This window comes from Echinops telfairi, unplaced genomic scaffold, assembly GCF_000313985.2.
Source record: "Echinops telfairi isolate 266 unplaced genomic scaffold, ASM31398v2 ScPeMD7_7400;HRSCAF=8409, whole genome shotgun sequence".
NCBI classification, from domain to species: domain Eukaryota; kingdom Metazoa; phylum Chordata; class Mammalia; order Afrosoricida; family Tenrecidae; genus Echinops; species Echinops telfairi.
The window spans coordinates 14,472,381-14,488,781 of NW_022111300.1; the positions used below are offsets into that span (position 1 = coordinate 14,472,381).

General features: G+C 43.5%; 1 protein-coding gene across 3 annotated transcripts in view; it reads right to left on the reverse strand.

Moving 5' to 3' along the window:
* Positions 1–16,401, reverse strand: part of CDH2 (cadherin 2) — a 126,315-nt gene that overhangs the window by 38,746 nt on the left and 71,168 nt on the right. For all 3 annotated transcript variants that reach the window (XM_045296122.1, XM_045296120.1, XM_045296121.1), the window contains exons 7-10: positions 7,130–7,267; positions 6,275–6,460; positions 3,659–3,912; positions 1,422–1,564 (exon numbers count right to left, since the gene is read on the reverse strand). In XM_045296122.1, coding sequence (XP_045152057.1) covers positions 1,422–1,564; positions 3,659–3,912; positions 6,275–6,460; positions 7,130–7,267 — 721 coding nt within the window. The remainder of the gene's footprint in view (positions 1–1,421; positions 1,565–3,658; positions 3,913–6,274; positions 6,461–7,129; positions 7,268–16,401) is intronic.

Below are 16,401 nucleotides of genomic sequence, written 5' to 3' on the forward strand. Positions count from 1 at the left end.
GAACCAGAGGCCTTGTCTTAGGAAGAACACCGTGGTGAAAAGATCAATGACCAACCTGCTCAAGGAAAGTCTCAATTGCTTCAAGTACATGATGTCATCGCAATCCTATGAGGCAGGTTTAAGCAGGTGCAGAATGTGGGTGTCAGGAAAGGGCAGCTCTGGCCATAAGGGGTGGAGCTGCCACCAAGGGCGGGGCTGAGCAACACCCACTCTGTTCTCATTGCACCGTAAAATGCTAGTCCAGACCCCGTGTGACTCAGGAAAGGTTTCAGTGCCTGCTCTCTACGAGTCTTCCTCAAATCTTGTGTTGGAGAGTGTCACCGTTACCAACACACAAGAGGACGCTAATATTTAAAAGCTTGTCACCAGTCTCACATTGAGAAAGTGGTAGAGATGAAGTTTGAATCCAGGGGACCCTACCATCGAGACAATGCCAACTCCTAGTAATCTTATAGGGCAGAACAGAGTGGCTCCCTAGGGTTTCTGGGGCTGTAAATCTGTACTGCAGTAAACAGCCTTATCTTTGCCCCCATGGACCCAGGTGGTCAGAGCTTACGCTCTCAAAGACAGGTCATCCTGAGAATTAATGAAGCAGGAAAGTCTCTCTCTAGATTTACTGAAGTAACTGAATCTTGTGAGGTGCTGCTGAGCCCATGCTAACAGGACAGGGTGGAACCGCCCCATACGGTTTGCTGGGCTGTAACCTTTCAAGCGGTGCACCAAGTCTTCTGCCCGGAAGAGCGGCTGATGGGTCCAAACGGTGGACGTTTCAGTTCGTAGCTAAGTACTGTTACTATTGCCTCACCAGGTGCACTTCAACACTGCTTATTTACTGATCTCAAAAGTTTAGAATTCTGCCGAAACCTCAAAAGAAGGGAGATAAAATATTTTTCAAAAACCACCTAAAACTAAATGTCATATGCTAAAACCACTGTAGTAAAATTTGAATGTCTACATATCCCAATGTATGTACAAACTTAAGAGTTTCCTAGCCCATGGCTGACCAGACACAGAGAATTAGAAAGAGGAAGACATCTACGGAGAAGACAGACTGATGTAGTGATTAGACTAGAAGAAACAGGAAAGAATAACTCAAAGAAACCCTGGGACAGGCACGCAGTGCTGGAGTGAGCCATGAACGAACGAACGGCAGGGCAGTAAGGCTGCCATGGCTTAAAATCACAATACTGGGTTACCCTGGAAGGTCTGGGGACACGGAGGCCATTTGTTACAGAAGACAGGGAACTAGGCCATAAGAAGCCCATTGGGAACGGGGAAGAAAAGTTGGACCTTAGAGCACTAAAGGTCAGCTCTCCAAACAATTGAGTTTGGGAGAAAACCTCACTTCCTGATAAGGCACGGTGAGGCATTCCCCCTCTCTTTAACAATTTACCAGATGACATGGGGATCTAATCACGTACCATTGTCAGAAGCCAGGAAAGTTGCGTTATATATATTGTTTTTCACATTCGGGGATTCTCTGTCTAATACAGCAATTGTAGTTATTTGTCCATTCACGGGATCTATTTTTAGCCAATTGGCAGGGTCCGACAGTTTTGTGTATCTACAAAATGAAAACACAGCAACTTTAGTTAGCTTGCTATTAAAAAAAAAAAAAAAAGCATAGTTTGCAGATCTGATTGTACATGCGACCAGGTCACTAGTTTGCATTTTTGTAGACTATGGATAGAAACAACCTTGACCTGAGAAACTATTTCTGTGGCAATGGATTTGGAAGACAGATAAAGATTGCATTCAGTCAGGCTCTCTATGAGTGTGAGAGGTTTGCCTGGGAGCCAATCTCCCCACGGGGACCAAAGAAAGATTTAACCTATCTTGTTTTAGGCTCTTGTTTCATGTAATGAATGTTCGTGGTACAAATAGCATACCTTCTAAATTAGCGAGTGCTCTAATGTATGAGACTTTAACTCCAATGGACGCTTATCTTTGTATCATGGAACATTCCTATGGTGTTCTGCTATGTCATCCTGCCAGAGATGTGACCAAGACTCCAAGCGTCCTAGTCTACTAGGATCTACTAGGATCTCGTGGCGACCCTCCGTCTCCGAACCACCTCTCCTTCAGGAACTGGCTCCTTATCAATGCCTGGCTAAGGAATTTATTATCCGAACCTCGTTTAGTTTTTTTCCTGGGCAGGGGCTGGGAGGGTGGGTTGAATTTTTCAAGTTAGGCTAGCCGATGGATTTTTACTATCGGTAGTTGCCATGAAATCAATTCTGGCTCATGGCGACTGTAATAATTACATAATTTCATGTCAACTTGAAGATCTATAGACGTGTAGGGGTGGTAGTCAACCTGTCAATCAGGTCAAGCCTGATGGTGCCTCTTTGTGGGTGTGGCCTTTTCACAAGGAGTGTCCTGGGAGCCTTCCCTTCTCTCTCTGCCTTCACCTTCCTGCTGGCTGACCATGCTTGCTGCCAGAGCCCTGGAGAGGCAGCTACCACCATTGGCTCCACAAGATTTTGCACCCACCGGCTGTGATCTTCCTGCATTGTGCATCATTACATGTGGCTGTGTGAGTCTGAAGAGGGACTTAAGGACTAGTATCGGCCTTATGGGCGTGAGTTGGACTGGGCTGTTTTCTCGATATATAATTACTTCTTAATCCAGAGCTCTTTCTTACACATCTGTGACCGTCACTGGATTTGTTTCTCTAGGACCCTGGATGAACACAGCAACCACGTGGGCACAGCAGGGCTGTCCCACTGGGTGGTCAAGGATGTTGCCTTTCAGAAGCAGATCCTCAAGCAAGGCAACCTTTCTGTAGAAGTCACCAGACTACTTAACTGTTTGCATCACCCAGGTCTCCAAGTAATCTTGGAAACAATACACCATGTCTGAAGGCTCTACATAACCTTGTAGGATTTCGACGCACGGTATAGCTCGCGACTTCACTGGCTTGAGTTCAATTTACAGAGAAAAGTGGAGAGGACAAGAGAGTTCTCTGCAGCAGTCCTTTCAAGAGGTTAAATAAAATATGAGTTAATTTTTTGAATCACCAGCACCAGCTGTGCAGAGTAGCTGCATGGGGGATACCCTTCCAGCATCCACTTACTCATCCCAAAGTATAAATTAGATTTTGCTGAGGTTGGAAATCCTTACAGATAAGTTTTATATCGCCAATAACTGCTGTATAGGTAAGGGAAGAAAATAATTAGCTCTTAGATCTTACTTTTGGCATGAGTTTTCTTCTTCTTGGGCAGAGAAAAGATAAATGTTATAATTTTCTGCGAGTCTCCTATTTACTCATGGTAGACTCTTTCTGTGATGTGTGGTATCAAAGCTCAGGCAAAATCACTATCAACTGTGTTCTGAACACAGAATGAAAAGAAAACAGAAAGGGGGCAGGCAAGAAAGAGGTGGGGACTTTTCCCCTCCTTCAAAATACGGCTAAAGTTGGTGTAGTACATTTCCCATCGAACACAGCCCCCAACTGATGGATGGGGGAATTCATGAAGTCATTTTAAGTCATCATGATGTAATTAGTACTCTGATTCGAATGAAAACTTCTTATCAAATGGTGAATTAAATAGAGGTAGTACGCAGCACAGTGCATAATGCAGATCGCAAGACCACCGTGATGCAGATCGCAAGACCACCGTGATGCAGATCGCAAGACCACCGTGACACTTCATACCTAATATTTTGCTGCATATATCGATCTGGGTCCTGAGCAGTGAATGTCGTTAACATAGTACCAGCATGGAGGCCTTCTTCTTGGCGAATGATCTTGGGATTGGGTACGAAATAGGGGTTTTCATTCACATCAATAACTGTAACAGACACTGTTGCGGTTGACTGAGGTGGGTGCTGAATACCCTTAGCTAATGGCACTTGATTTTCAGCAGCGACAGTAAGGACAAACATCCGGTTTGTTTCAAAGTCGATTGGCTGGGGGAAGAAAAAAGGGAAAACTTTATTTTAGGAGATCCCAATAATCTGCAATCTATTCTTCTTCTATCAACCACATTCCCCAAATAGTTTACTTCTTCATTGACTGCACCATAAGGTTCCACTCACGTTTCTGGCAAACACGCGTTAGCATGGTCAACGATGGGAAGATTTCTAACCTGTTTAAAGTCTTCGCTATTAGAAGATTTATGTTCACAAAGTAATCCAAGTAATTACCGCACACGGATCCATTTGTTCAGGTACCTTGGCAAACTTGATTATTCTTAAGAGCAGCACCATCGATCAAAGGTACTGAATAATCTGAGGCAGAGTGAGAAAATGTGGGACCAGTTCTGTATTCTGAAATCTCTGGCACAAAGGCAGTTCAGAAAAGTGTTTATGGACGGCTCTCATGAAACTGGCAGAAACACACACACACACACACACAAAGAGAAAAATTATGTCAAGGAGTGCAAGAAGGGAAAGAAGATGTGAAACAAACTGTGCTAGCAATGGTCCGCTACTGCTTGGTGGGTCAGAATGATGGAATGATGTAGCATCTGTATGGACTCCCAAGATGGTTTTGGGAAAGAAAAAAAAAAAAAGAAAATGTAAAAATGCAGTAAGCTCTCCCCTCCCCACAGAGCTGAGTTTATTCGCTTGAAAATTATCATTCACACTTTGAAAGACACATTCACACTTTGAAACTCACAAACACACATGTACTCTTTTTTAAAAGTTAATATGATTTGTTGGAGGTCCATTTGGCTTTTTTTGTTTTGTTTTGTTCTTTTGCCTGCCCTTCCTCAACAAATTCAATTTTGAGACTTCCAACTTAATCTGGGGTATTTTACTGGTCTGTAAAAACCTCAACTTCCTAGGAAAATGCAATGCAAAAATCACTCTTCAAATAAAGGTTCGCATCCCCAGTTCAGTCAGGTCCCGTTGTTAACAGCCACGGAACCAGGAGTCCCAGGACTAGGCTGGACTTTCCCTCTTCCTTTCCTCTGATCTCCTTCTTGTGGAAGCGCAGGTCAGCAGTATCGTGCAGACAGGGCTTGGAGAGCTCATCGCTCACGGGCAGCCTTAAAACCTAGCCCAGGCGAAGCTCGCCGAAAACCACATTATTAGCACTGCATTAGTCTCTTAACCAGGACCACATCCTCCAATCTTCAAATACATGTTCTGAGTGATTTCATTAGCCACATGAAAATGTCTCTGCTACAACATTTATTGATGTTAAGTGCCAGCCATGGTTTGACGTCCTTCGGTGTGCATTAGATTCATTAATTCCTCATAAACACACTCTGGCTTAGGCATTTCCTCCACTCTCACTCTCTGCAGGAGGAAATGGAGGCTGAGCCTTGGACACACCACTAAAGTAGCAGAGCTGGGATCTGAACTCAGGCAGTCAGGCTGCCGTTCTGCTCAGTGGGCTGATTCAGATAGCTCCCAAGCCCCGCCTGGGAAACATTTCATCATTTTACTCAAGAATGTATAAGCTTTTTGATAACTGGGCCGTCAGTGCGTTCTTCTGGGCAAGGCCCAGTGAAAGGGCTTCAAAATATGTGTGGTAAAATTCCATTTTCCACAAGACTTTTGAAGCCCCCTAGTACTAGCAGTATTATAAATCCAGGGGGTTGGGGCAAGAAAGCAAATCACATAGGTAAACAAGTCAGGGGCCTTCACTTTAAAGAGATTTGAGGTTATAGTTAAGAGTTCATTATACTTGAAGAACATCTCCGTTGTCTTCAACACTCATTTTTGCTTGTTTCGGGCAATTAAAGATCAGAAGAACCAAGTCCTTTCGGTCTTGAAAATGACATTTAAAACCAACAACATCAATTCAGAGCCTTCTCAGGTCCTCTTCTTCCCGTGCTGTTTGATCTTACTTCGGCTATCAACGCTGCTTCATTATTGCTTGGATACTCATCTGTGGCTAGGAGACTAGTCTCTGTCAGACAGATCTCTGAACAGTTGTCAATGGGCCATCAAAAATCAGAGAGTCATGTACTCCCTCATCGTCAACTTCACTGACAGTTAATCTTCTGGAGGCCACTCCTGCCTTCCGATTGGTCCAGCTGTCTAAGTTGATTTATTCCCTGCATAATGTGAGAATATCTGCAGCTATGCTGGCCCCGGCCTCAACATAAATTTGAAAGGCAAAAAAAGAATCACTTCCCCTAAGTATGTATTAATCCTAGATTTAAGGATCGTTGCAAGAAGGAACGGAAAGGAAGGGAAAGAAGAGAAGGCAGGAGAGAGGAAGAAAGCTCGTGAGAGTCAAGAGCAGACTCAGGGGACCGCGAGGCATGCGCAGAGGTCCCCGGGCAGGTTCCTGCCAAGCGGGGAGGGCACTTACTTTGACCACCGTGACTAAGCCGTCGTTACTGTTGGGGTCCGTCTGGATGGCGAAGCGCCCTGTAGGGTCTCCACCACTGATTCTGTACACCGCGTTCCAGGCGGGCGTGTGGGGCTGATCCTTATCCGTCACCGTGAGATTCGCTACGATGACATCTACCCTGTTCTCAGGAACTTCACCATAGAACTACAGAACGACAGGGCTCAGTTAGAAGAGGGATACTGGTCACTCAAGGACAGCATGTTGACGGCCACCCCAATTTTACAGCACCATTAAATCTTTATTATGTCCACTAAATGAGGAGGCTGGGAACGCAGGTCATCGCAGCATGTTAATCTGACTTTAAAAACACTGTGATATTTTTTGGTTTTACTAGCCCATTTTTCCACTAAATTATGCAACCGTGCTATTAATATTCAAATTAGCAGCCATTTCTGAGGCTGCAGGAAATGAAAGTGGGGTCACGGGAAAGGACTTGTCTATAAGAAATTATTACACCTGAGATAGACAAGGCTAAGTTCTGGAGCAACAGCATCAGTCAGTCCTGTAATTCATGTACCTGGACGTGTTTCTAAGCGCTTGGTTAAAACAGCACAAACCTTTGAGGGCACTGTTTCCCAGCAGCATCTTACAGCCCCTTCCACAGCAAAGGAGGGGATGCTCACTCAGAACACCAATGCCTCCGGGTGCTTTATGGACAGTTTGGTGACTGACGAGGCTGGAGTCAGGAGCCATTCTAGAACTTTGTGTATCCCAGCTCCCCCCTCCTCTGTTCATCACACTTCGTATTCAGGACAAACCGCGTCGGGAATGGACCCCAGACCCGAAGGGCTGTGCGTGGATGGTTGTGCTTACCGTCATGGCTGTAAACTCTGGGGGGTTGTCATTGACGTCAGTCACAGTGATGACAGCCGTGGCCGTGTTGGACAGGCCGTATGTGGGATTCCCTTCCATGTCTGTAGCTTGAATTATTAATGTATACTGTTGCACTTTCTAAAAAGACATAAAGATAAAAGCGCTTAAATGAAACTCATTCCTCAAGAAGACAAAACAGTTGTTCTGTAAATGGGTCTTTACTACACGCGGAGAACATTATTCACTCTGATTAGCAATGTTTGAAATTTCCCAAGTGGAGTTTACGTTAACTTAGCAATAAGGGCAGGTCTGGTCCTTGTCTCAGTAGATTTAACTGTGTAGATTCGCGTCTGAGAGGAGAGAGGATTGCAGTGCCGATGTGTGAAATTTCCAGGGAGGCCGAAGCCTGCCAATGGTTTCAACCTTGCACGTTCTTCTGAATGTCAGCAGACAGTGGTTAAGCACGAAAAGGCTCTTATTACTTCCACCCATTTTAAAACTCGAATGACAATGAAGACTATCAAGAGACAAAGAAGAAAGCATATATATATCACCACCTATATGTGCTTTCCTTTTATGTGGTCTTATATACGTCCCTTCTCTTACAACAGGGCCGATGAAATGTTACCCAATTCCATTACTGCACACCATTCCCAATAAATAAGGAATAGCATATTCTTCAAAGGAAGTCCCCAGGTGTGTTCACAGTGAATGCACTTGGGGAGGTCTGCGCCTGCTCAGAGAAAGGGCTGAAAATCTACTTCTGAAAAATCAACCACAAAAACCCGGCCATCAGAAGATATCGCGTCTGGGGTCTTAAAGGCTTGCAGATAAACATGCGGCCATCTAGCTCAGAAGCAACGAAGCCCACATGGAAGAAGCACACCAGCCTGGGTGATCATGAGGTGTCCATGGAATCAGGTATCAGGTATCTAAGACCCAGAATAAAACTATACCCAAGGTGAATGGGGGTGGGGGTGGGGGCGGGGGTATGGAGTGGAGACCAGTGCTCATCTGTAGACAACTGGACATGCCCTCACAGAGGGTTCACAGAGAAGAGATGAGCCAGTCAGGGTGCAGCATGGCACCGATGAAACACACACCTTTCCTCTAGCTTTTGGGTACTTCCTTCATCCCACTATCATGACCTCAATTCTACCTTACAAATCGGATTAGACCAGAACATGCACACTGCTACAGGGAATCCAGGATAGATAAACCCCTCAGGGCCAACATGGAGAGTAGAGATACCAGGAGGATTAGGGGAGGGTAGGCAGAGAAAGGCAGAATCCATTACAAGGATCAATCTAGAACCCCCTCTCAGGGGGACGAATAATGGAAAAGTAGGTGAGGGGTGATGGAGGATGATGTAAGGTATGGAGAAAATAATCTATAACTTTTTCAAGGGTTCATGAGGGAGGGAGGGAGGGAGAAGGAGGGGGAAATGCGGAGTTGATATCAGAGACTCGAGTGGGAAGGGAAGGCTTTGAAAATGATGGCGGCGGCATATGTGCAAATGTGCTTGACACATTGGAGGAATGTATGGATTGTGATAAGAGATATAAGAGCCCCAATAAAAGTATTTAAAAAACAACTCCTTCCCCCCCCCCAAAAAAAAAAAAACAACCTCTACAGAGCAGTGCCATGGACGCATGTGGGAACATCGTAAGTTGCAAGTGACTGGGGCAGGAGCCGGCTCACTCTTAAACAGAACTCAAACACCAGTGAAGTGGTTTACCGCTCTAGCCTTAGTCCTGGAACACAGCAGGGGTTTGACAACTGTATGCTTGAAAGCCCTGCTATATGTACCTACCTGATTGGGCCTATTATTGCGAGAACAGGCCTATGATGGATACAGACACATTTGCAGTTGACAGCTAATACCAACCAGGCACCCACTGCTTTCAGATTCCAGACTGAATTATTTTAAAGGCGGAACCCAATTAAGCTGTAATGTATCCAAGAGCACATCTTCAGATCCTCTGAGACGTCCATAGCATTAGCCAACCAAATGTTCTCCTAGGTTAATTTTACCAAATAGCATATCTGAAATAATTTGACGTCTCTGTGAAAATTGGAACAGAGTTTAAAAAAATCACCTTCACAAATGTTAAAAGATTCCGAACAGAACCGTCTTCTTCATAGAAAATAAACTGTCACTGCAAAGTGTGGTTTTCCTGGTTCTAAATATAACTAAGATTATTATGAATGGCTATTCGAAGGGGTTTCTGGAGCTTGGACAGAACACACAGATGCAGTGTTTGATTTAGTTGTTAATGGGCAAGGCTGGGGGTGGCGGGGAGGGGGGGGGGAGTAGAGTAGGAGGGAAATCCACACCTCCCACAGTAAACTCTGAATTCTCTTTCCACCTAAAGGCCACTGGCAAGCAGTCACTCATTCCAGGTTTTTGTTTTTTTCCCACAAAGAGAAAATACAGTACTTTTCTATGGGAAGTTAAAAAGAAAAACCAACAAAGAAAGAACATTGCTGGTTGATCATTTAAATTTTTCTTAATTCCTACCACCTTTCTATAATGCTCACATATGCTAAAACACTTTGCAATGCCTTTCTTTGCTGATCAAGAGTGATTTCCACTTAATGCTCTCATGGGTAGTGAAAGAATTTTGGAGGGCATTCAGTTCAGCCTCCCAGCTGAAAACCATGAAAATAAAAATTTGTTATGACTTTGAAATGCCATTTCTGTTAGCTTTTATATGCAGAAGAACATGAACATTTTCTCCAAAAGGGTGGGGTGGGGGTGGGGGGGATGGAGTTTTTTAAAAGAAGATTAACAAAACCCATGTAGATATTTTATGGAGATACATACAGTACTTTCTTAGATGTTCGCTCTACAAAGATCTTTAAAATTATATAAGCATAATAAATGCAATTTGCCACTGAGCTGAAACTGAGATCAGTGGATAATACTTATAATTTTCTGCTTCCAGCTAGTTTTGAAATCTATATTTTAAAAGTATATTGTTATTTGTGAGATATAGGATTCCTTCAAATTAAAAAAAAACCCTCATTTCACAAATAATATCTCCATTTTAAAATGTTTGGTTGGTAAAACGTTCTTTCATTTAGCAAGGAACACACAATAGCCTGCTTTTTAGACAACAGAACTATTCAGAGCTTTTTACTAATTTGCTCACTAGGCATCTGGTTCTGAAAGACAGACTTTTGGATTCCACAAGAATTTGATTTCCCACCCTTCAATTCCCAAATCTGATAAAGTGGTATCCTGCTTAAGCACTTCTCCCACTTCCTGTTCCAAATGGAATAAAATGCCAACTCATCAGCTAGCTGTCAGTCTTTCCCTCTCTGTGAAGGCTATCTTTCCATAAACTATCATGTTTCGTTCCCTTGACCTTCTTTCTTTCCCACTTAATGCCTCGGTGGCATAGTGGTTATTTGCTGGGCGGCTAACTGCAAGGTCAGCAGCTCCAAACCACCAGCTGCTTCTCAGCCGATTCAGGAGAAAGTTAGGGTTTTCTAATCCCCTAAAGAGCTACAGGCTCGTGAACCTACAGCGTGGCTAGGAGTCGGCATTGACTGGGCAGCAGTGGGTGAATAAATGCCTTGGCGCAAACCGATGTCATTGATTTTGCTATTTCCTTCTTCCAATTGTCAACTGGAAAGATTTAGCCGCTCCCCCTCTCCTCCAGAGAGAGCTGGTTGTCACAATTGGTGGGGAGCTAGTGGCTCAGCACAGGCAGAGGTCATGGATGCTGATAAAACATCCCACCATGCACAGAGCACTACCCCACATCAAAGAATGATCCAGTTCAAAAGTCAACAGGGCTAAGATTGAGAAACCCTGATGTAGAGTATTGCTCTCCAGCTTGAATCTGGAAAACAGGATGACTGGTGAGAGTCTTTGAGGCAGCCTGACTGGCCTCCTGGGGACTGTGCTGCCAGGACATCCCTCTCTCACGGTGTTTAGTTTCTAAGGTTGTCATCAGTCCTGAAGGAGCCTTAAGAGTTGGGCTGCTAACCACAAGGCCACTGGTTCCAACCCATAAGCCACGCATGGGTGAAAGATGAAGCTGTCTGCTCCCTCAAAGATTTCCAGTCTTGGAAACCCTATGGGGCAGTTCTGCTCTGTCGCACAGGTGGCTATGAGTCAGAATCACCTGAACAGCAAAGGGTGTTGCTGTAGTATCCACTCTTACGCCTTTCCTTGGCCCTCTCTCCACACACAGACAAATGTGCCTTCCCAGGCCCTACCTCGGTTCATGCTTATGTTGCTGGTACAGCACAACATGCCTGCCACAGAGCAATCAAGAAACACGTGCTTCTCAGTTTGCTGTTGGAGGCATGAATGGAAATCTTGGGCCTTGTGCTACCTTGTAACCATCATTTCAGGTTATGGGGAAAGCCTCTGATTTCTCAGGCTACCTGTCACTTATTTTCTAACGCATACACAGGGAGCATAAACTAGATCATTGTTTCCCAAACTGCAGTGATTCACAAATCATCTTGCCAGTGTGTTCCTGTCCTCATATTTCTGCACTATGAGTCACGTACTATTCTGTGGATTTTAACTCCCTTTACAGAAACTTCATTTATTGTAAAGGTACTGTTACGTGGAAAACTAGCATTCCCTTGCCATAAATAGTACCTGTAAAATTAAGCATTCGTACAATTATTAGATTCTGGAATTATCGATTTGATGGGGTGGCAAATAAAAGGATTGTGGCTTCTCATCATCCCTAGAGCTTAGCCACACACTCATTTGTCACCCAAAATGTTATCAAATGTTTACCCAATGCTAACTACTGTTCTGAGGACCTGGAAACTATAAAACAATAATTAGCATTTGTGGAGCACTAATTGTGTGACATGCTCTATGTTATCTCATTTAGTCTTCCCAATAATCTTTTCAGACAAATGGGTATTTTTAATCTCCATTTTACATATGAGGCACGAAAGGCTTGGAAAGAGTTGAGAATCCTTGCCAGGGGCACCCAGCCTGGTGACAGACACAGCTTCGCATGCCAAGACTGTGCCACTAGTTAGTCCACTATATTAGTGTGCCACAAATCACACTACATGTACAGCACGTGTACACCCAGAGCAGAGAATGCAGGCAGAAAGCTTGATTTCCGGGAGAGGAGGACTAAGAGTGAATTCTCCCTTGACCTGGAAAAGAAAGGCTAAGCCACGTGACCATTTCTTTAGGGTCTCAACTCAATTTGGAAAGGAAGAATCCAGATATCATTTCTACATAACTGGTTCCTGTGGGTGCCCAGAGGACCAGCTCAGGACTGGATCTTAGAAGGGTGATGGTGAGCCTGATTGAAAAATTAGAGTTTGCCTGTTACAAGGAGATGGGAAAGGAGTATCTAGCAGAGAAAACACCCAGAAAAGGATATAAATGTCAGATTTGAACAGGGAACTGCATGAGTTTTTGGGTATTATGAGCGTCTCTCTCATTGAGAGCTAAGGGACTTTTGGGAGGTTGGGCTACAGAAGTCTTTGGGGGCAAAAGTCACACTGGGGTTGTAATGTCATGTTAAAGAGCCCTGAATTCAGTCTGTGGACCACGGCAGCGGGTATTTTCTCCTAGAGATGATTCAGTATGTTTGTGAAGCCTACAGGGAAGACTGGAGGCACAAGAGAAAACAGGAGGATCATTTATTCAAGACAGAAGAAGGAGTTGAGGACACGAGTAAAATGCTTGAAAAACAAGAAAAGGGATTTTTCTTTTGCCATAAGAAAAATGGTAAAAAAAAGAAAAGTGAAAATGCTTAGCCAGTAGCTGTTGCCACTGATGACAGCAACATGGAAACGGAAACTGAATGCAGTGACCACTGCTGCATGCTTATTCACCCCCCTACGCAATCACGCCAGCCATTCCACCCCAGGGGTGTCTGTCATCATCATCCTCGTTTTACAGATACAGGGTCAGAGGGTTCTCGCGAACTCTCTGAAGCACCCACAGCCTGTAATGGGCAGAGCCAGACTTCACAGCCACTGAAGCAGTGACTGAGCACAATTTAGCGCTTTCATATTTATACACTTAAATACGTAAATGTAAAAAATCTACATTTTAAAAGCGTGACAGGAAGTGATATCACAGCATGAAGTCACAGGAAGTCAGATGGAGATTTTTAAAAAGAAGTCTAGGGAATGTGATGGCTACTGCTTTAGGCCCAGAGAGCCCCCAAAATGGATAAGTTTTAAACCTGTAGATGGAAAAAACCTGAAACACATTGCACATTTCAATGATTAGATGTTCATCATTCAAAGGTATATATCCTGGGGGAATGAAAACTGAAATTAGTTTTGATAGAAAAGAAACTGTGGACTTTTTTAGAAATAAAATAATCTGGAGCTTGGATGAGGCTTGAAAGAGTCAAGTCATTTCTCCCGCAGGCCCCATGTAGCATTCACAGAAGCCATCCCATGTAGAATTCACACAATCGAGAATGGCCTGTACTAAAGGAAGAAGTGCAAGCTGCACTAAAGGCGTTTTGGAATTGATGGGGTATCAATTAATATCCTATGGAACTTATGGGATATCAATTAATATTTTTCTCAACAAGTGCATGCCAAGCTGGAAGCCTATGCCAAGATATTTGGAAGACCACAACCTGGTCAATCAAAAAAAAAAGGGATCCATGTATATGCCTGTTGCAAAGAAATGTGGCCCAATGGAAATTAGAAATTAGCAAACAATATCACATTCAAGTAAAGTTATCCTGAAGATAATTGAAGAATGGTTGAAGCAGTACAATGACAGGAAATTGTCAGAAATTCAAGTTGGAATCAGAAGAGGATGTCGAACAATGGATTTCACTGTTAATGTCAGGTGCACCTTGGTTAAAAGCAGAGGATATGAGAAGCAGGTTTACTTGTGTTTTATTTACTATGCAATGGCATTCAACTGTGTGTGTCAACAAATTATGGATAATATTGTGAAAAGGGGAATTTAGAACATCTATTTGTGCTCACGCAGAACTTGTTTATTGAGCAAGAGGCAGTCATTCAGAATAATGGGATACTGCACAGTTTAAAATCAAGAAAGTATGCATCAAGGTTGAATCCTTTCACTACTTAATCAATCTGTAACCTGAGCAAATAATCCAAGAAACTGGACTACATACGAAAGAATGCCCTAGCATCAGGATAGTGGGAAAACTCATGAACCATCCATGGTATGCAGATGACATAACCTTGCTTGCTGAAAGAGAGGAGGGCTTGAAGAACTAATTGCTGAAGACCAAAGACGACATCTTTCATCATGGATCATACCTTAGCAACAACAAAAATACCCCCAAATTCCCACAACTGGACCAATAACGAACATAATGATAAACAGTAAAAATATTGGAGCTGTCATTTTTCTTAGAATCAGTTTACCATCCAAGGAAGCAGCAGTAATATGAGATGACGTCAAATGATGTGTTGCAGCAGGCAAGTCTGCAAGACTTCTTTAAAGTGCTCGAAATCTCTTACAGCAGGGTGCTCCATACATTGATCACCATCTACTAGTCGATCGCAAATGTAGTGAGGGTAGATCGCATGACATTAAAAAGATAGACGTAAGCCTATCAGCAATCTCGTCACTTAACTGATATACAGCGCAGCCAATCAGATGCAATCTTAGGTGTCAAATGCATGCACAAACAACTGCCTAAATGCAGCAAAACTGGCAAGCTAAGTTATCGCCAATTTTTAGATCTTGGTTTTTTTCCTCTTAAACTTAAGAAAGGGTCTTAAAATGAGTGGGGGAGCTGGACCAAGTAAGAAGGAAAAACGTATCACTTTACTACGGAATGGGAGATTTTGACACTACAAGCGACATTTAGCTGAAGTCCAGAGGCATGAACAGTTCTGGAACTTACTCGCAGAGGGAAAGTACCCAAACATGAGAAAATGTGCTACCTCCTTGACTGCATGATTCAGCTCTACTTATTTATGTGAGTCAGCCTTTTCCCACGTAAAGATCATTAAGTCCAAGTACCGTTCCACCAGGACCGATGCTCATTTGGAAGTGTGCTTGCAGCTGGCTGTCAGCAGCTCCTGTCCGGACTATGCATCCCTGGCTCATTCCATTCAGTGCAAGTCATCAGAGTAAACTCAGGGAATGACAAAAACGTACATCGTTCATTGTGTTGTGTTGTGCAATATGGACTCATGCGGTTATGCAAGGTCCATAAACGTACATGGTACATATAAAGAATTCTCAATGCATTTATGAATAAATGTAATAAATAAAAAAAAACAGGTTTTGCATTTTTGTAGTTGGTAGATCTTTTTGACTCAATCATTTTATAAGTAGCTCACATGCTGACAGAGTGTGAGCACCCCTGCTTTAAAGTGCTCAAAATCTTAGGCGGCACTTTGAGGACTAAGATGCTTCTGACCAAAACCATTGTATTTTAAACCTCACATGCAATCGAAAGCTGGACAGTGAATAAGGCAGTGCAAAATAAACTGTTGAATTCAAATTATGGTGGCAAATGATCCTGATTATTTCATGGCCGGCCAGCAGAATGAACAAACCCATCTTCAAGAAAGTTTAGTCAGCATGGAATACTCTGAAGAAAGGAAGATTGTAAGACTTCATCTCCAGTATCTGGGATTTGTTATCAGGAAAGATCAGCACCTGGAGAAGGCCTCCAGGCTTGATAAAGTAGAGTCAATGAGAGAGGAGGGAAACAGCCATCGGTGTAAGATACCAAAATAATAAGAATTTACAGTTTATCAAGGGGTCGCGAGGGGGGAGAGTGAAAAAAAAGAGGGGGTGCTATCAAGAGCGCAACAGAAAGTAAATGTTTGGAAAATAATGATGGCAACATATGTACAAATATGCTTGATACAATTGATGTATGGATTGTTATAAGTGTTGTAAGAGCCCCCAATAATATGATCTTTTAATTTAAAAAATAATAAGAGGAAGGCCCTCAGCGAGATGGATTGGCCTAGGGGCTCCAATAGTGTACTTAGGGGTAGCGGTCATTCTGAGTCCAGCACAGGACCAGGCAGTTCTGTTCTGCGATAGCTAGGTCCCTGGGTCCGGACCACTGTGAAGGCATATCCTAGCAACCGCCTGATTTGGTATAAAGGAACCTGCGGTTTCAAAGGCTGGCAATTCAAACCGAACAGCAGCTCCACTCCACACCTCAAAGGGGAAGTTCTACCCTGTCCAATAGTGTCGCCGTGGTTGGTGTGGACTCGATGGCAGTGCGTTTGAGCATTTTCAGTTGGGCTTGGGGTATCATCATTCTCACGAGTGAAGAGTAAAAAACAAAGCCAAAATA